Source organism: Entelurus aequoreus, linkage group LG02, assembly GCF_033978785.1.
Source record: "Entelurus aequoreus isolate RoL-2023_Sb linkage group LG02, RoL_Eaeq_v1.1, whole genome shotgun sequence".
NCBI lineage: Eukaryota > Metazoa > Chordata > Actinopteri > Syngnathiformes > Syngnathidae > Entelurus > Entelurus aequoreus.
Genome location: NC_084732.1, coordinates 7,499,594 through 7,520,989, shown reverse-complemented (window position 1 = coordinate 7,520,989; position 21,396 = coordinate 7,499,594). Strand labels below are relative to the sequence as shown.

The window sequence follows — 21,396 nt, the reverse complement described above, 5'->3', positions numbered from 1 at the left end:
AGTCCGACCAGAAGAGGGTAGGCACGACCAATCAGAAAAGGAGGGGAGTTGGTGGGACGATAATGAGAGGGGGGCCGATGATCTTCTCCGCAGTCCCGGTCACCCTTCAAAAGTGATTACGTTGCGATCACGTGAGGAGGAGAGGGCGGAGCGTCTGAGTCTTTACCCGCCGTGAAGCGTGAGAATGTGACGGCGTACAAGGTGGATCCGCCTGAGGGCCGAGTCGCAGAGTCGTCGGTACTCACAGTCTTGCTGGGGGTTGCGGCATACCTGTGTATATAGCACTCGCATTATGATTTATCAAGACTGATGTTGTTTTCACGGGCGTTGTACACACAACATGTAGTCGTGGAGGGCGGCCGATGATCTTCTCCGCAGTCCCGGTCACCCTTCAAAAGTGATTAGGTTGCAATCACGTGAGGAGGAGAGCAGGACGAGGGGAAACAGGAAAGAAGAAGTGCATTGGAGAGGGGATAAAGAGGGTCAGGGGGCGGAGCGTCTGAGTCTTTACCCGCCGTGAAGCGTGAGAATGTGACGGCGTACAAGGTGGATCCGCCTGAGGGCCGAGTCGCAGAGTCGTCGGTACTCACAGTCCTGCTGGGGGTCGCGGCATACCTGTGTCTGCGCAAGCATCTGGTTTCTCTCCAACTCTGACCTCTGGGATACAGAAACAGAAGTGGAAACCAGGTGAGGTTTGCACTCCTGTCTGCGGATTTGACGGAGGGATTGAGCGCCCCCCACCCCCGTAAATCTCCCGTGTGGTGTTTCCTAGAAGTTGCTTCACTCCCCCGGTCCCGGTCGCTTGAATCGAGGAAGGTCGGACCTTGTCGGAGTTGTGAAGAAGAAAAGCTCACACCGGTTTAGTTCATTGCATTTGTAGGGAGAAATTCTAAGTCTTGTATTTTTTTCAACAATTGTAAAATATTACCAAGTAAGCGGGTGTTGCATTCCAGGAAACTGGGAAATCGTAAATCTAGGACTCCTGACAAGGAAAATTGCAGGGTAACACCGCTTGAAATACAACACTGCACATGCACCACGTCCTGTAGTTATGGCGCCCCCTACAGGTCGTGGTCTAAATGCTCGTCAGACCACAGAACACTTTTCCACTTTGCATCAGTCCATCTTAGGTGAGCTCGGGCCCAGCGAATCCGCCGGCGTTTCTGGGTGTTGTTGATAAATGGCTTTGACTTTGCATAGTAGAGTTTTAACTTGCACTTACAGATGTAGCGACCAACTGTAGTTGCTGACAGTGGTTTTCTGAAGTGTTCCTGAGCCCATGCGGCGATATCCTTTACACACAGATGTCAGTTTTTGATGCAGTACCGTCTGAGGGATGGAAGGTGCGTAATATCATGGCTTACGTGCAGTGATTTCTCCGGATTCTCTGAACCTTTTGATGATATTATGGGCCACAGATGGTGAAATCCCTAAATTCCTTGCAATAGCTGGTTGAGAAATGTTGTTCTTAAACAATTTGCTCAGGCATTTGTTGACAAAGTGGTGACCCTCGCCCCGTCCTTGTTTGTGAACGACTGAGCATTTCATGGAAGCTGCTTTTAAACCCAATCATGGCACCCACCTTTTCCCATACGAGTAGAAACGATATGGACGGCTAGGAGACGAACGCACTTCCACTTTAAAAAGTTTTAAAAATTAAAGTTAAACTTAAAGTTAAACTTAAAGTAAACAGTAAACTTTAACTTTTTAACTTTAACTTTTAATCCATACGAGTAGAAACGCTATGGACGGCTAGGAGACGAACGCACTTCTACTTTAAAAAGTTTAAAAAGTCAAAGTTAAAGTTAAAGTCAAACTTAAAGTAAACAGTAAACTTTAACTTTTTAACTTTAACTTTTAATCCATACGAGTAGAAACGCTATGGAAGGCCAGGAGACGAACCCACTTCTACTTTTAAAAGTTTAAAAAGTTAATGTTAAAGTAAAGATAAAGTTAAAGTCAAACTTAAAGTAAACTGTAAACTTTAACTTCTTAACTTTAACTTTTAATCCATACGAGTAGAAACGCTATGGACGGCTAGGAGACGAACGCACTTCTAATTTAAAAAGTTCAAGTTAAAGTTAAATTTAAACCTAAAGTAAACAGTAAACTTTCACTTTTTAACTTGAACTTTTAATCCATACGAGTAGAAACGCTATGGACGGTCAGGAGACGAACACACTTCCACTTTAAAAAGTTAAAAATCTTAAAGTTGAAGCTAAACTTAAACTTAAAGTAAACAGTAAACTTTAAACTTTTTAACTTTAACTTTTAATCCATACGAGTAGAAACGCTATGGACGGCTAGGAGACGAACGCACGCACTTCTACTTTAAAAAGTAAAAAAACTTAAAGTTGAAGTTAAAGTTAAACTTAAAGTAAACAGTAAACTTTAACTTTTTAACTTTAACTTTTAATCCATACGAGTAGAAACGCTATGGACGGCTAGGAGACGAAAGCACTTCTACTTTTAAAAGTTTAAAAAGTTAATGTTAAAGTAAAGATAAAGTTAAAGTCAAACCTAAAGTAAACAGTAAACTTTCACTTTTTAACTTGAACTTTTAATCCATACGAGTAGAAACGCTATGGACGGCTAGGAGACGAACACACTTCCACTTTAAAAAGTTAAAAAAGTTAAAGTTAAACTTAAAGTTAAACTTAAAGTAAACAGTACATTTTAACTTTTTAACTTTAACTTTTAATTCATACGAGTAGAAACGCTATGGACAGTGAGGAGACGAACGCACTTCCACTTTAAAAAGTTAAAAAACTTAAAGTTGAAGTTAAAGTTAAACTTAAAGTAAACAGTAAACTTTAAACTTTTTAACTTTAACTTTTAATCCATACGAGTAGAAACGATATGGACGGCTAGGAGACGAAAGCACTTCTAGTTTTAAAAGTTTAAAAAGTTAAAGTTAAAGTTAAAGATAAAGTTAAAGTCAAACTTAAAGTAAACAGTAAACTTTAACTTTTTAACTTGAACTTTTAATCCATACGAGTAGAAACGCTATGGACTGCTAGGAGACGAACGCACTTCTACTTTAAAAAGTTCAAATTAAAGTTAAATTTAAACTTAAAGTAAACAGTAAACTTTCACTTTTTAACTTGAACTTTTAATCCATACGAGTAGAAACGCTATGGACGGTTAGGAGACGAACCCACTTCCACTTTAAAAAGGTTTGGGCACCCCTGCTTCAGACTTTACCATTTTTCTCCACATCACCGTCTGCTATTGAGACGCCGACCACATGTGGAAGTCGGATTAACACTCGGAGGATCCCTCCTCATCCTTAGGAGAGAAAAGTCGTTTAAATCCGGGATCCGCCGCACATCTGCGCCGATCTGCAGATATCACGGCCGTAATCTCGCCAAGCATCTTCTGTGATTACAAAAAATAAAAAATAAAGAGCTTGAGGTCGGCAGTGAGATTAAAAGATTACCAAATCTGCAATGGAGCTCTTTAACTCTTGGGAATCCTCCAAATGTGGTGAACGTTACAGGGTATGAATGAGTTCTGCGTCCTGATTGGCTAAGGGACTGTAGACCAATATTTTTTGGCATCACTTTTATGTTTTTTTATTTATAAACTCAGGAAATACGTCCCTGGACACATGAGGACTTTGAATATGACAATGTATGATCCTGTAACTACTTGGTATCGGATTGATACCCAAATTTGTGGTATTCTCCAAAACTAATGTAAAGTGTCAAACACGAGAAGAATAAGTGGTTATTACATTTTAACAGAAGTGTAGATATAACATGTTAAAACTGAAAATAAGCGGATATTAACAGTAAATGAACAAGTAGAATAATAATACATTTTTTACAGATTGTCCCTCATAATGTGTACAAAATAATAGGTGTATAAATGACACAATATGTTACTGCATACGTCAGCAGACTAATTAGGAGTCTTTGTTTGTTTACTTACTACTAAAAGACAAGTTGTCTAGTATGTTCACTATTTTATTGAAGGACTAAATTACAATAATAAACATATGTTTCATGTACACTAAGATTATTTGTTAAAATAAAGACAATTTTTTGGTGCCCTTTATTTAGAAAAGTATGAAAAAGTACCAAAAAGTATCGAAATAATTTTGGTACCGGTACCAAAATATTTGTTTTGGGACAACACTAGAACTTTTTTTTTTTTTTATCCACGAAGGATTGAACTTTGAGCGTGTTTAAACGAGAGAAATATGAGAAAATGTTAATGCCTGTCTGAGAAAGGTTTATAAAGTGTGTGGTTAGGGAGTTTTACAGTCTTAAAACATATATAAGGAACGAAAAAAACATATACTGTACAGTACTGTAAACGAAAACAAAAAACAAAAAAAAACGGGGAGCCAACTTTAAAACTTTAAAACTGGTGTAATGTGCGCCCGCCCTTGTAAAATGGAACATTCTGTTGCACGATGTCATCTAAGGAACGAAAATATATATACTGTACAACACTGTAAAAGAAAAAAAAAACGGGGAGCCAACTTTAAAACTTTAAAACTGGTGTAATGTGCGCCCGTCCTTGTAAAATGGAACATTCTGTCGCACGATGTCATCTAAGGAACGGAAAAAAACATATACTGTACAGTACTGTAAACGAAAAAAAAACGGGGAGCCAACTTTAAAACTTTAAAACTGGTGTAATGTGCGCCCGCCCTTGTAAAATGGAACATTCTGTTGCACGATGTCATCTAAGGAACGAAAAAAATATATACTGTACAACACTGTAAAAGAAAAAAAAAACGGGGAGCCAACTTTAAAACTTTAAAACTGGTGTAATGTGCGCCCGTCCTTGTAAAATGGAACATTCTGTCGCACAATGTCATCTAAGGAACGGAAAAAAACATATACTGTACAGTACTGTAAACGAAAAAAAAACGGGGAGCCAACTTTAAAACTTTAAAACTGGTGTAATGTGCGCCCGCCCTTGTAAAATGGAACATTCTGTTGCACAATGTCATCTAAGGAACGAAAAAAATATATACTGTACAACACTGTAAACGAAAGAAAAAAAACGGGAAGCCAACTTTAAAACTTTAAAACTGGTGTAATGCGCGCCCACCCTTGTAAAATGGAACATTCTGTTGCACGATGTCATCTAAGGAACGGAAAAAACATATACTGTACAACACTGTAAACGAAAAAAAAAACGAGGAGCCAACTTTAAAACTTTAAAACTGGTGTAATGTGCGCCCGTCCTTGTAAAATGGAACATTCTGTTGCACGATGTCATCTAGGGAATGGAAAAAAACATATACTGTACAGTACTGTAAATGAAAAAAAACGGGGAGCCAACTTTAAAACTTTAAAACTGGTGTAATGTGCGCCCGCCCTTGTACAATGGAACATTCTGTTGCACAATGTCATCTAAGGAACGAAAAAAATATATACTGTACAACACTGTAAACGAAAAAAATTAACGGGGAGCCAACTTTAAAACTTTAAAACTGGTATAATGTGTGCCCGTCCTTGTAAAATGGAACATTCTGTTGCACGATGTCATCTAAGGAACGGAAAAAAAACATATACTGTACAGTACTGTATACGAAAAAAAACGGGGAGCCAACTTTAAAACTTTAAAACTGGGGTAATGTGCGCCTGTCCTTGTAAAATGGAACATTCTGTTGCACGATGTCATCTAAGGAACGGAAAAAACATATACTGTACAACACTGTAAACGAAAAAAAAACAGGGAGCCAACTTTAAAACTTTAAAACTGGTGTAATGTGCGCCCGTCCTTGTAAAATGAACATTCTGTTGCTTCAAAGGCAATAAAAAGACCCACAAAGGTGGTGATGACTTAGGCAAGAGCTCAAGTCGGCATGCAAATACAAAAGTTGTAGTTTTTCTACCTGCGTTTCCACCAAGTTCAGCACCGTTTTGTCAGCGTTTCTTCTGGCTGACGTCCGCTGGGTGTCTTCCCGCTAGAAAGAGCGATTGTTTACTTTAAAAGGTTTCACAGATGGAACAATGCAAAAAAAAAAGATGATAAATTCTGCATTTTCATTCTTTCACCATCTGCCTGCTAGGACGGAATTTTGGATCCGAGCGGTGTATTGTGTACCTAATGATCCGTCCCGTGATTGTAGCTTTGCACCGCTGGGAATAATGGACTATTATCATACAACTATAGGAATAAGTACGCCAGCCTGAATGTGGAGTCTGTTTTGTTTGTTGCCTTGACAACGGCACTTTGGAGCCTGAGAAACATTTGACAACTAGTCTGGACGTGGATGACTTTGAAACGTGACCCGGTTTCAGTTAGTGATGTGTTCCAAAAGATCACTCATGTTTCCCATAAAACAATCATGTAAAAGCAGGAGTGTTTAAGTTGCTCTCATCCAGGGCCGCTTGTAACGCTGAATAAAATGTGAATTAGCCCATGGATTTGATGATTAGATATACATTTTTACGTTCACCGTAAAAAAAATAAAAAAATCTGATTTTACAGTGAAAATTGGCAACATATTTTTTTTGTAAATTTTTTTTTAACAACATATTACTATAAAATAAAAAAACAAAACATCTGATTTTACAGTGAAAATTGACAACATATTTTTTAAATTTAATTTATTTTTTTTAATTTTTTTTACAACATATTGCTATAAAATAAAAACAATTAAAAACTGATTTTAAAGTGAATATTGGCAACATATTTTTTTATTTAATTTAATTATTTTTTTATTTTTTTTACAACATATTACTATAAAAGAAAAAAAGAAAAAATATGATTTTACAGTGAATATTGGAAAAATATTTGTTTTATTTAATTTAATTTTTGAAATGTTTTTTACAACACATGACTATAAAATAAAACAATTAAAAAATTCATTTTACAATGAATATTGGCAACAGATTTTTTAAATTTAATTACAATTTTTTATTTTTTTTACAACATATTACTATAAACTAAAAAAAATAAAAAATCTGATTTTACAGTGAATATTGGCAACAGATTTTTTAAATTTAATTTAATTGTTTTATTTTTTTTTTACAACATATTACTATAAAATAAAAAAATAAAAAATCTGATTTTACAGTGAATATTGGCAACATATTTTTTAAATGTAATTACATTTTTTTTACAACATATTACTATAAAATAAAAAATCTGATTTTACAGTGAATATTGGCAACATATTTTTTTAATTGAATTCATTTTTTTTATTTTTTTTTACAAAATTTTACTATAAAATAAAAAAAATAAACAACTCATTTTACAGTGAATATTGCCAACAGATTTTTTAAAATTTAATTACATTTTTTTATTTTTTTTACAACATAATACTATAAAATAAAAAATCTCATTTTACATTGAATATTGCCAACAGATTTTTTTAATTTAACTTTATTTTTTTTATATTTTTTTGACAACATATTACTATAAAATGAAAAAAATAAAAACATCTCATTTTACAGTGAATATTGGCAACATATTTTTTTAATGTAATTTATTTTTATTTATTTTTTTACAACATATTACTATAAAATATAAAAATAAAAAAATCTGATTTTACAGTGAATATTGGCAACAGATTTTTTTAATTTATTATTTTTTTTGTTTTGTTTACAACATATTATAAAATAAAAATCTCATTTTACAGTTAATATTGGCAACAGATTTTTTAATTTAATTACATTTTTAAATTCTTTTTACAACATATTACTATAAAATAAAAAATAAAAAATCGGATTTTACGGTCAATATTGGCAACAGATTTTTTTTTATTTAATGAAATATATATATATATATATATATATATATATATATATATATATATATATATATATATATATGTATATATATATATATATATATATATATATATATATTATATATATATATATATATATATATATATATATATATATATATATATTTACAACATATTACTATAAAATAAAAAAATAAAAATGTAATTTTACAGTGAATTTTGGCAATAGATTTTTTTTAATTTAATTGATTGATTGATTTTTTTTTTTTACAACATATTAGCATAAAATAAAAAAAAATAAAAAACTGATTTTACAGTGAATATTGGCAACAGATTTTTTAAACGTAATTTTATTTATTTATTTATTTTTTTACAACATATTATTATAAAAAACAAACCAGTATCACTGTTTTTTTTTTTTTTTTTTCTGGTAAAAAAGCTGCCATTTTTACCGTAAAAAAAAAAAAGTGGTACCGTTTATCCATTTATAGTAATACACAGTAAAAAGAATAAGTGGCAGAATTTTACTATATAAAAAAACTGTGGTAGTTTTTAAAAACAATTTTTGGACGAGTTTGCTTACTGCAGGTGCTGCTGGGTCAATGTGAATGTTCTGCTATTTAAAGCTCTGAACCGGAAGTAGAAGTGCCGTTTCCTCTTCGAGCCGTACATAGCTTTTCTACTCGTATAGTTCCTTCATTCATCACTCCAAACAACGTTTGCAAGTTTTACAATATAACTAAAACGATTCTTACTTACTAAACCGTGCCATGTGTGATGTTTGCAGGAGTGTTTTCAGCAGCTCATTTGACAGATTTTGAGAGAAAGTCAAGACGGGACAAAGAAGCAAAAGGGAAGGGAAGCGTCCGCCTTGGTTGAGAGCATAACAAAAAAATGGCGTTTATCAAAAGGATTTCAGTGAAAATGTGCTGAAAGATGCATTTAATATTTGTTAACGCCTTAAAAACATTACGGTTCCTCGGTAATCTCCGCTGAGTCAGCATCTTCTTCTTCTCTCTGCCATGAAGCAAGGCGGGAGGTTCTAGCACGTTCTCTTTTAAGACCGACGACACGTCATCAGCTCCAGTATTGCCTGAAGACAAACGCGGCACCTTTCACCTTTCAGCGGGGCTCGGGGCCTCGGGGGCCCTGGAAAGGTGGCTCAGACCCAGGAGGCGTTCAGTCTGTTGGTGCACGCTGGGAAAAAGGACGTTTGTCACTAATTTGACAGTCGGTCGAGGCGCGAATTGCAAAATTGACAGAATGATTAACCCTTAGTAGGCTGAACTGTGGGAGGCCGTTGAAAAATACAACAATATCATCAACTGTAAAAAAAACAACAAAAAAAACAAAACAAAAAAAAACAGAAATTTAAATGTGTTTTGTAAATTATAAAATGTAATTTTACAGGACACTTCTGGTGACTCCTACCATTTTTTTTAAATTTTTTTTTACAGTAAAATCTATGGTCCTTGTTTTAACAGCGCATTACGGTAATTTTTAAATTTATTTTTACAGTAGAATTCTGCCTTTTTTTTTGGACCATAAAATCTGCAGTTGTTTTTAACTTTTAACTTTACATCAAATGAGTTGCCAGTTTGTTTTTTTACGATAAAATGTACCATTTTTGTTTTTACGGTGTATCAACACTTTATGTATATGGTAAATGAGCCGCCAATTTTTTGCGATAAAATGTACATTATTTTTACAGTACAATACTTTATTTTTATAGTAAAATTCCTGCAACTGAGCTGCCAGTTTTTATTATTTAAAAAAAAAAAAAAAAAAACCTACAGTTATTGTTCTTACAGTGCATTACTGTAAATGGAAAAAAAGGTTTATTTTTAAGGTAAAATTACAGACAATTAACTGGCAGGTTTTTTTTCTTCTTTTTATCTTTTTTTACAAAAAAAATCTACATTTGTTGTTTTTACAGTACATTACTGTAAATTCATTAAAACATTTTGGCAACTTGCCAGTTTTTTTAACGTAAAAAAAAGTGTTTTATGGAAATGTAAACATTTTTACAGTAGAATTCTGGCAACTGAGCTGACTTTTTTTTGCACCATAAAATCTACAGATGTTTTTACAGTGCGTTACTGTAAATTTACAGCAATTGAGTTGCCAGTTTTTTTTTTTTTTTACAATAAAAGGTACCATTTTTGTTTTTACAGTGTATGATTGTGAATAGAAAAACACTTTATTTGTATGGTAAAATTAAAGCAAATGAGCAGTTAATTTTTTACAAAAAAATTTACATTATTTGTACAGTACAATACTGAAGATTTACCTATTAACTTCAATTTATAGTAAAATTCTGGCAACTGAGCTGCCAGTAATTACTTTATTTATTTATTTATTTATTTTTTTTAAACCATAAAACTACAGTTATTGTTCCTACAATGCTATACTGTAGTGGGATTTTTTTTTATTTTTAAGGTACAATTACAAGAAAATTACCATTTTTTTATTACAAAAAAAAAACCAAATTCATATTTTTTAAAGTACATTACTGTAAATTGAAAAACTCTTTATTTTAATTTTAAAATTTGGGCAACTGTGTTGCCAGTTTTTTACCGTAAAAATGGTTGTTTTATTTAAAAAAAAATTCAAAATTGTACCACTTTTATTTTTACAGTAAAATTCTGGGGACTGAGCTGCCCTTTTTTATTTTTTTTACAGTTCATTACTGTAAATTTAAAGTTGCCAGTTTTTCACAAAAAAGTTTAAATACTTTTTTTTTTTTTTACAGTGTATGATTGTGAATGGGAAAGCGCTTTATTTTTATGGTAAAATTGAATCGAATGAGCAGCCAATTTTTCACGCTAAAATTTATATTAGTTTTTTTAGAGTACAATACTGAAATTTGAAAAACACTTATTTTTATGGTAAAATCCCTGCAACTCAGCTGCCAGTTATTAATTATTATTATTATTTATTTTTTTTTACCATAAAACCTACAGTTATTGATGTTACAGTGCTATACTGTAGTTTGAAAAATATTTATTTTAAGGTAAAATTACAGGAAACGACCTGACAGTTTTTTTTTACAATACAATATACAATTGTTGTTTTTACAGTACATTACTGTAAATTGAAAAACGCTTTATTTTTATTGAAAAATTTTGGCAACTGCGTTGCCAGTTTTTTACTGTAAAAAATGTTTGTTTTATCAAAAATGTAAACATTTTACCACTTTTATTTTTACAGTAAAAATGCCCTTTTTTAAAATTTAATTTAATTTGACCATATAACCTACAGTTATTGTTCTTACAGTGCTATACTGTAATGGTAAATATTTTAATTTTTAAGGTAAAATGACAGTAAATGACCTGCCAGTGTTTTACAATAAAATCTACATTGGTTGTATTTTACAGTACTTTACTGTAAATTAAAAAAACACTTAAATTAAATTAAAAAATGTGCCAGTTTTTTACCGTACAAATGGTTGTTTCATAAAAAAATTTGAACTTGTGCCATTTTTACTTTTACAGTAAAATTCTGGCAACTGAGCTGCCCTTTTTAAAATATATATATATATATATATATTTAAAAAAAAACAAAAAAACCTATAGTTATTGTTCTTACAGTGATATACTGTAGTGGTAATTTTTTTATTTTTAAGGTAAAATTACAGGAAACGACATGCCAGTGTTTTACAATAAAATCTACATTTGTTGTTTTTACAGTATATTACTGTAAGTTGAAAAACACTTAGTTTTTTATTTAAAAATTCGGGCAACTGTGTTACCAGTTGTTTTTTTTTTTACCGTAAAAATTGTTGTTTATTAAAAAAAAAAGGTCAAAATTGTACCACTTTTATTTTTACAGTAAAATCTACATTCGTTGTTTTTACAGTACATTACTGTAAATTGAAAAACACTTTATTTGTATTTAAAAATTTTGGCAACTGTGTTGCCAGTTTTTTACTGTAAACAATGTTTGTTTTATCAAAGATGTAAAAATTGTACCACTTTTATTTATACAGTAAAAGTCTGGCGACTGAGCTGCCCTTTTTTTTAAATTTAATTTAATTTGACCATAAAACCTACAGTTATGGTTCTTACAGTGCTATACTGTAGTTTGAAAAAGGTAAATTTTTAAGGTAAAATTACAGGAAACGACATGCCAGTGTTTTACAATAAAATCTACATTTGTTGTTTTTACAGTACATTACTGTAAATTGAAAAACGCTTTATTTTTATTGAAAAATTTTGGCAACTGCATTGCCAGTTTTTTTTTACTGCAAACAACGTTTGTTTTATCAAAAATGTAAACATTTTACCACTTTTATTTTTACAGTAAAAGTCTGGCGACTGAGCTGCCCTTTTTAAAAATTTAATTTAATTTGACCATATAACCTACAGTTATTGTTCTTACAGTGCTATACTGTAATGGTAAACATTTTACAATAAAATCTACATTTGTTGTTTTTACAGTACATTACTGTAAATTGAAAAACGCTTTGTTTGTATTGCCAGTTTTTTACCGTAAAAATGGTTGTTTTATAAAAACAAATGTCAAAATTTTTACTACTTTTGTTTTTACAGTAAAATCTGCATTTTTTGTTTTTACAGTACATTACTGTAAATTGAAAAACGCTTTATTTTTATAAAAAAATTTTGGCAACTGTTTTGCCAGTTTTTTACTGTAAATTTTTTTTGTTTTATAAAAAATGTAAAAAATTGTACCACTTCTATTTTTACAGTAAAAGTCTAGCGACTGAGTTGCCCTTTTTAAAAAAAAAATAATTTAATTTGACCATAAAACCTACAGTTATTGTTCTTAAAGTGCTATATTGTAGTGGTAAAAAATTTAATTTTTAAGTTAAAATTACAGGAAACCACCTGCCAGTGTTTTAAAAAATCTACATTTGTTGTTTTTACAGTACTTTACTGTAAATTAAAAAAAACTTTATTTCATATTAAAATTAGCCAGTTTTTTACCGTAAAAAATGGTTGTTTTATTAAAAACATTTTAAATTTTACCACTTTTATTTTTATTGAGTGTGTTGAGCGCTATGGTTGTCACCCGGCCACTACAACAGATCCACTACCTGGAAATACTTTATCAGTTCCTGGGTATTTCTTATAAGTTAGCTTTGATGCCCTACAACCAATAGCTGTGTTGTTAGCATACATATTAATATTTGTATCGATTATCACAACATGTTAGAATAATATTTATTTATTTCAAAACCGGTGTTGAACGGTACACATTTTTTGGTAATTTTGTGTGTGTCATTAAACGTTATTTTTTGTCCACCTTTTGGTCTTTCATAAGAAGACCCTTCAAATTGAGCCAATGCAGAGATTTTAAAACTGGTGTAATGTGAGCCCGCCTTCTGGTCTTCGTCAGGACACGCACAGCTGAATTTTGGAGTAGTAGTTGTAAAGGTGCAATAACCTTTTTAGGAAGACCAAGTCACAAGAATCTATACGACTTGTAATAAAAGCATGCGTTAGCGTCGCCGTGTTGCCCTGAGAGAGACTTGGGCAAACTCTGGCTATATTCTTAAGATGATACAATCTTATTTTTGTCATATTTTTTTAATGTGGTGTAGAATTAAGGTCAGAGTCGACAACCATGCCCGGATTTTTCACTTGGACTGATGGAGTTTAAGACAATGATTGTAGTTTGGATACGCCAAGTGGAATCATATAAATATCACAAAGAATCGGACCTAAACTAAACTGAACTACGTGATGGACTGATGTGTTCCGTTGGACTAAGACCAAGAGTGAAGCTAAAACCAGTTCTGCTATTTGTGGATCCCCTTGGTGTATAAGTCCCTGGCAATTAAAGGACTCTTCTTGGTCTTCTTGTAGATCCTCCTGCAGGGCAGGAACCCCGGCGTGGTTTGGGAGTACACGCTGCCCCGGGCCGAGAGGAAGCCCGACTACAGCTGGGGCGTGGTGCGCTCCGACTGTTCCGCTCCATGCGCCGGAGGTGAGCTGGTGTTTGGGTGTGAGGTCTCAGCGTTTGTCTTTTGAGGGCTAGCCCTGTGATCGGGATGGACGACTTTTACGTCCGGAACCTTCCCCCCCCCCCGGAGCTTCTCCTGGTATCGGTCTGGGTGCAGGGTGGTTTGTTTTGCCGCCCCTCCAAACTGGGGGTGAGGACCAAGCCGTCCGTACTTCCTGTTTTACATTCTTGTGAGGGTAAAGAAATTAGACGGCGTTTATTTTGTTGTTGTGGCACTCTTGGGGAGAACCAGACCGAGTTCCCAAACCCATCGACTCATCTGGACAAGAGAAAAAGAACTATAAAAAAACAAGAAATATGTGGCGACGGACTCCAAATAAGTCTTTATTTTAAAACTGGTGTAATGTGAGCCCGCCTTCTGGTATCCAACCGGACCTGACGTCACGTGCCAGGTAGCTATCGAAACGTGGCACCGTTTGATTTTACGTGACTCGGAACCGTAAAAAAACATTTCTATACCATAAGAAGACCCTTAAAATCGAGCCAATTTAGAGATTTTAAGACTGGTTTAATGCGAGCCCGCCTTCTGGTCTCCAACCGGACCTGACGTCACGTGCCAGGCAGCTACCGAAACGTGGCACCTTTTGATTTTACGTGACTCGGAACCGTAAAAAAAACATTTCTATACCATAAGAAGACCCTTAAAATCGAGCCAATTTAGAGATTTAAAAACTGGTGTAATGCGAGCCCGCCTTCTGGTCTCCAACCGGACCTGACGTCATGTACCAGGCAGCTATCGAAACGTGGCACTGTTTGATTTTACTTGACTCGGAACCGTAAAAAAACATTTCTATACCATAAGAAGAACCTTAAAATTGAGCCAATTTAGAGATTTTAAAACTGGTGTAATGCGAGCCCTCACCCTCTTCTTCGCGCTCACTTCTGGAAGCAGTAGTTTTCATCCTCTGTATATTCAGCTTAAAAAAAAGATACGGTTGTGAATCCTCATTTTCCCCCAAAAAAAATAGTCGTCTTCGTTGTTTGTTACCAAGTCTGCCGTGATTACAACACACACTCGTGATTGTTTCCGGAAGCAGGAACACGAATTTGTCGCCGGAAGTCGGACGTGCGCTGCTATGGAAACGGAAATAAATGCGCGGAGGAATTAGTTCTCTAGAACTCGGCACACAAGTCTAAGGGCCTGACCTTCATGAAGAGTGCTCACCCGATTGTCGTGGAGTTATAAAAGTTGTATTTTATGTTTGTCTTTTTTACAGTAGTTACTCATTTTAGACATAATTGAGTATTCAATTAATTTAAGTAACAAACAAATCCGATGACCCACTTGGGAGCCCAAAAAGCCAGATCATTTTAGGGAGCCGGGGCCAAAAGAGACGGCTCACCATTTAGAGTCGTAATTCCCATCACTAGCAAGCACAAGACAAATTGCCCGTAGCATAACTTTCTGACCATAAGAAGACCCTTAAAATTGAGCCAATTTAGACATTTTAAAACTGGTGTAATGTGAGCCCGCCTTCTGGTCTTCGTCAGGACACGTGCCAATAAAAGCCCAGACCAAATCCGTTGGTACTACCGGGAATCGATTCATGAAAAATCAATCGGTGCCATATTTATATAAACATACAAAATATGTATATATCGTGTTTTTTATGTTGATTTAAATTAAAAAAAAAAAAAAAAAAAAAAAAAAAAAAAAAAAAAGTTTAATTTTTTTTTTTTTTTTAATTTTTTGCGCGGCCCGGTACTAATCGGTCCCGGTGGTTGGGGACCACTGCACTAAAACATAAAAACATTTAAAAAAAATAAAATAAAAATTAGAACATTAAAACAGCAAAATTTAATGGTAAAAAAATAAAATAAAATGTGGTTTGAATTTTACCGCTAAAAACAGTGATATTGTTTTTCCATTCCATTCAATTTATTACATTTAATAATAATTAGTAATTAGTAATAATTCTGGTGACTGAGCTGCCAGTTTTTAAAGAAAATATTTAAATATTTTTTTGCAGCTTATGTAAAAAATATATTGTTAATTTACTATATATATATATATATATATATATATATATATATATATATAGATGTATATTCATATATTACTCATTTTTAAAAGCAACCATAACTGCGATGTGGCCCTCAATGAAAACCAGTTTGACACCCCTCATCTACATCGAAAATATGATTTGTCTGAGTGGCTGGACAGGAGAAAAAATAATAATAAAATATATATACAGTACATTTTTTATGATAATTTTTTTTAAACAATTATGAATCGTTACAAGTAAAAATTGTGATTAATTTGAAAACATACATTTTTTTGCCATGCCTTTGTCTCCAGCGGGTTCGACCTTCTCACCGGGCTCTCCAGTTCCCATTACAAAAACCTAAATATCGCAACAAAAAACTGGTAACGAAAATACCGATATTTCGAAAAACTATCGCTAAAACAAATTTGCGCTCCCACGAGGTGGTTGCTGAGACGTTTCCATATAGATTTAGAAAACACCGCTTTTATTTTGCTAAAAAACTGCAATGGAAACGCAGCTTCCAAACGAGCTGTGAAGCCAAATGCTGCTGCTCGAGTCCGGACTAGAACCAGGAAATACGACCATATTAGTCCGGTGCCGAGGTCACCACACTGGCTTCCTGTTGCTCAGCGGACGGAATTTTCATGGTCTCTGACCCGTGAACCCTCTCCAGCTCTGGGAACCTCAGGGAGCGGTCTCCTGCCGGTGCCTAGAACCAGGACCAAACGTTTCAGTTTCATGCTCCTAAAATGTGGAATAGTCTCCCCGAAGATGTGAGACGTGCCCGGTGTACAAATTGTGCTCCGTAAATAAACCTGCTGTGCCTTTCCTTTGCCGTTTGACTCTTTGTTCGGTAGTTTGCGGGGCTGACTTTAATACTGTGTCTGCATCTTGGTCCTAGGTCGTATCTCCACCAAGGCCATTTGTCTGCAGGACCAGAAAGTCCACGTCAACTCCAGCATGTGCAACCCGCTCACCAGACCTACCCTGGGTTCTCACCTCTGCAACACCCAGCCCTGTCCTGCATAGTAAGTGTGTGTGTGTGTGTGTGTGTGTGTGTGTGTGTGTGTGTGTGTGTGTGTGTGTGTGTGTGTGTGTGTGTGTGTGTGTGTGTGTGTGTGTGTGTGTGTGTGTGTGTGTGGGGACCCACGTTTGGTTAGTAGGTTGTGAGGGCCCCCCTTTCCACTATAGCTAGAATGATGAAAAAAATGTCCACACAAGGATGGTGAAACAAGTGCACACAAAGTAGGCAAGACATGTATGTGCGTGTGTGTGTGTGTTCTTGTATGTCTACCCTTCTTGAGACATGAAGAAGGAAAAGTATCTTCCATATGAGGAGGATGACATAAATCATGGTCCCAATAACATTGCATCTAATAGACAAATTCTCATTTGCACCCCCTGCTGGTGACATTTTTGGTGGTCCCAAAAAGGAGGGATTTTTCAAATGTGTCGGTTTTAAAAGTGCTCCCCCTCTGGTCAACATATGAAACAACAAGTGTGTGTAAGAAATTGAATTGCGCCCCCTTTGGCCAAAATCAATTTAAAAAAATAAATAAATATGTATATAGAGACATACTGTAATAATGTGAAGTCATTAATGAAGATTAAAAACCAATTAAAAACAAAAAATTCGGATTTTTTTTTTTTAACTAAAAGCAGTCTTTTTCTTACAATGTGTCGACTTTTTTCGTATAAAATTGGGAACAATTTCTCATATTCTTTCTGTTTCTGTAATATTGCAATATTTCCCCAGAAAATTATTACTTCTTTATGTAAAATTATTACTTTTAAATGAGGGTGGTCCCAAAAAGGAGGGATTTTTAAAATTGACTGTCTGTCGCTTTTAAAAGTGCTCCCCCTCTGGTCAACATATGAAATAACAAGTGTGTGTATGAAATTTAATTGCGCCCCCTTTAGCCAAAATCAATTTAAAAAAAAAAAATGTATATGTTTATAAAGACATACTGTAATTAATGAAGATTAAAAACCAATTACAAAAAAAAATACGGAATTTTTTTTTATACTAAAAGCAGTCTTTTTCTCACAATGTGTCAACTTTTTTCTTATAAAATTGGGAACAATTTCTCATATTCTTTCTGTTTCTGTAATATTGCAATATTTCCTCATAAAATTATTACTTCTTTATGTAAATGTATTACTTTTAAATGCAAAATTGTGAGATTTCTCACATAAAATTCAGACTTTTATCACAATATTGCCAATTTTGTTGTTGTTCTTGTAAAATAGTGACATTTTTTGAGTAAAATGATGACTTTTGTCATAATTTTGCCAAGTAAAATTCTGATTATTATTATCATAATATTGCCAACATTTTAAAATGCTGGTGACTACTATCAAAATGAGGGTGGTCCCAAAATAATTGACTGTCAATATATGAAATAACAAGTGTGTGTAAGGAATTGAAATGCGCCCCCTTTTGGCCAAAATTAATTACAAAAAAATAAATAAATATGTATATCGAGACATACTGTAATAACTTGAAGTAAATAATGACAATTAAAAAACTTTTACAAAAAAAGATAATTAATACATTTTCTCACAATGTGTCGACTTTTTCTTAAAAAATTGGGAATAGTGTCTCATATTCTTTCTGTTTCTGTAATAATGCAATATTTTCCTCGGAAAATTATTACTTTTTTATGTAAAATTCCCACATTTAACGCAAAATGGTGACATTTGTCGTATAAAATTCGGACTTTTATCACAATCTTGCCATTTTTGTTGTTGTTGTTCTTGTGAAATAGTGACATTTTTTGAGTAAAATCATGACAAAAGTCAAGTAAAATTCCGATTATTATCATAACATTGCCAACATTTTAAAGATGTCTTATGAAATTGTAACTTTTGTCGAGTGAAATGACGACTCTCTTCATAAAATTGCCAAAATTTTAGGCTTTTCTTGTAAAATTGCGACTGCTATCGAGTAAAATTCCAACTTTTATCATAATGTTGCACAAATGTTCAGTTTTCCTTGTAAAATGTTAACTTGTCTCATTTGCACCCCTGCTGGTGACATCTATCAAAATGAGGGTGGTCCCAATATAATTGCCTGTCAACATATGAAATAACAAGTGTGTGTAAGGAATTGAAATGCGACCCCTTTTGGCCAAAATTAATTTAAAAAAAGTAAAATAAATATGTATATAGAGACATACTGTAATAACTTGAAGTAAACAATGACAATTAAAAAACTATTTAAAAAAAAAAAATTAATACATTTTCTCAAAATGTGTCGACTTTTTCTTAAAAAATTGGGAATAGTGTCTCATATTCTTTCTGTTTCTGCAATATCGCAATATTTTCCTCGTAAAATTATTACCTTTTTATGTAAAATTCCTACTTTTAACGCAAAACGGTGACATTTGTCGTATAAAATTCCGACTTTTATCACAATCTTGCCATTTTTTTGTTGTTGTTCCGGTAAAATAGTGACATTTTTTGAGTAAAATCATGACAAAAGTCAAGTAAAATTTCGATTATTATCATAACATTGCCAACATTTTAAAGATTCCTTATGAAATTGTAACTTTTGTCGTGTAAAATTACGACTCTCTTCGTAAAATTGCCAAAATTTTAAGCTTTTCTTGTAAAATTGCGACTGCTATCGAGTAAAATTCCAACTTTTATCATAATGTTGCACAAATGTTCAGTTTTCCTTGTAAAATGTTAACTTGTCTCATTTGCACCCCCTGCTGGTGACTACTATCAAAATGAGGGTGGTCCCAAAATAATTGACTGTCAACATATGAAATAACAAGTGTGTGTAAGGAAGTGAAATGCGCCCCCTTTTGGGCAAAATTAATTTAAAAAAAATAAAATAAATATGTATATAGAGACCTACTGTAATAACTTGAAGTAAATAATGATTTTTAAAAAACTTTTACAAAAAAATATAATTAATACATTTTCTCACAATGTGTCGACTTTTTCTTAAAAAATTGGGAATAGTGTCTCATATTCTTTCTGTTTCTGTAATAATGCAATATTTTCTCGTAAAATTATTACCTTTTTATGTAAAATTCCTACTTTTAACGCAAAACGGTGACATTTGTCGTATAAAATTCGGACTTTTATCACATTATTGCCATTTTTTTGTTGTTGTTCTTGTGAAATAGTGACATTTTTTGAGTAAAATCATGACAAAAGTCAAGTAAAATTCCGATTGTTATCATAACATCGCCAACATTTTAAAGATTTCTTATGAAATTGTAACTTTTGTCGAGTGAAATGACGACTCTCTTCGTAAAATTGCCAAAATGTTAAGCTTTTCTTGTAAAATTGCGACTGCTATCGAGTAAAATTCCAACTTTTATCATAATATTGCACAAATGTTCAGTTTTCCTTGTAAAATGTTAACTTGTCTCATTTGCACCCCCTGCTGGTGACATCTATCAAAATGAGGGTGGTCCCAAAATAATTGACTGTCAACATATGAAATAACAAGTGTGTGTAAGGAATTGAAATGCGCCCGATTTGGCCAAAATTAATTTTAAAAAAGTAAAATAAATATGTACATAGAGAAATACTGTAATAACTTGAAGTAAATAATGACAATTAAAAAACTTTTACAAAAAAAGATAATTAATACATTTTCTCACAATGTGTCGACTTTTTCTTAAAAAATTGGGAATAGTGTCTCATATTCTTTCTGTTTCTGTAATAATGCAATATTTTCCTCGGAAAATTATTACCTTTTTATGTAAAATTCCTACTTTTAATGCAAAATGGTGACATTTGTCGTATACAATTAGGACTTTTATCACAATATTGCCATTTTGTTGTTGTTGTTCTTGTGAAATAGTGACATGTTTTGAGTAAAATCATGACAAAAGTCAAGTAAAATTCCGATTATTATCATAACATTGCCAACATTTTAAAGATTTCTTATGAAATTGGGACTTTTGTCGAGTGAAATGACGACTCCCTTCATAAAATTGCCAACATTTTGAGCTTTTCTTGTAAAATTGCGACTGTTGTCGAGTAAAATTCCAACTTTTATCATAATATTGCACAAATGTTCAGTTTTCCTTGTAAAATGTTAACTTCCGTTGAGTAAAATTACAACTTGTATTATAATACATATAATAACTAATTTCACAATGTGGCTTATATATATGGAAAAATATATTTTTTGTTATAAAATGTAGTGGGTGGGGCTTATAGATTTACAAATTTTGTACACAATTAAAAAAAATATTTTCTTATTACATTGCGGATCTTTGCTCTTTTTTCTGACATTTTTACCAGTTTTTTTTCTTACAACAAATTGCAGGCTACCAAAACTGGAGCTGCGGGCCACAAACGGCCCCTGGGCCACACTTTGGACACCCGCGGCTTACAGTGTAATATCTATGGGGGTTTGAAACAGCAATGTTTAATAACTTGTGATTGAAGTTGTCTTTAGAGAGCAAACAGACAGAGGCCACCCATGCGTTTCCACCTGGCGTCTAATGGCGCTCACTTTCAAAGGCTTCAGTGCAAGTCTCAACAACACCCGATGAGAGGCCTTAAGCCCAGGTCGTGGTTTACATCCGTGCTGCACCGCCTTCTTGGGGTCAGGGAGGAGAGCGCCCGCCACTTCAGCTAATGCTCCAATTATGCCTGCCGCGTCCAAACCGCCACGGCCAAAATAGAAACGCAGAACGCCCGCGTGGGATGTTTAGGATGTTGTAGCTTTGC

General features: G+C 33.4%; 1 protein-coding gene across 1 annotated transcript in view; it reads left to right on the top strand.

The window, feature by feature from the left end:
* LOC133665337 (A disintegrin and metalloproteinase with thrombospondin motifs 18-like) overlaps positions 1–21,396 on the top strand; it is a gene marked incomplete at its 5' end in the record, with an annotated part of 121,263 nt that overhangs the window by 79,347 nt on the left and 20,520 nt on the right. Inside the window, 2 exon segments of the mRNA XM_062070609.1 lie at positions 13,549–13,669; positions 16,595–16,721. Coding sequence (XP_061926593.1) covers positions 13,549–13,669; positions 16,595–16,721 — 248 coding nt within the window.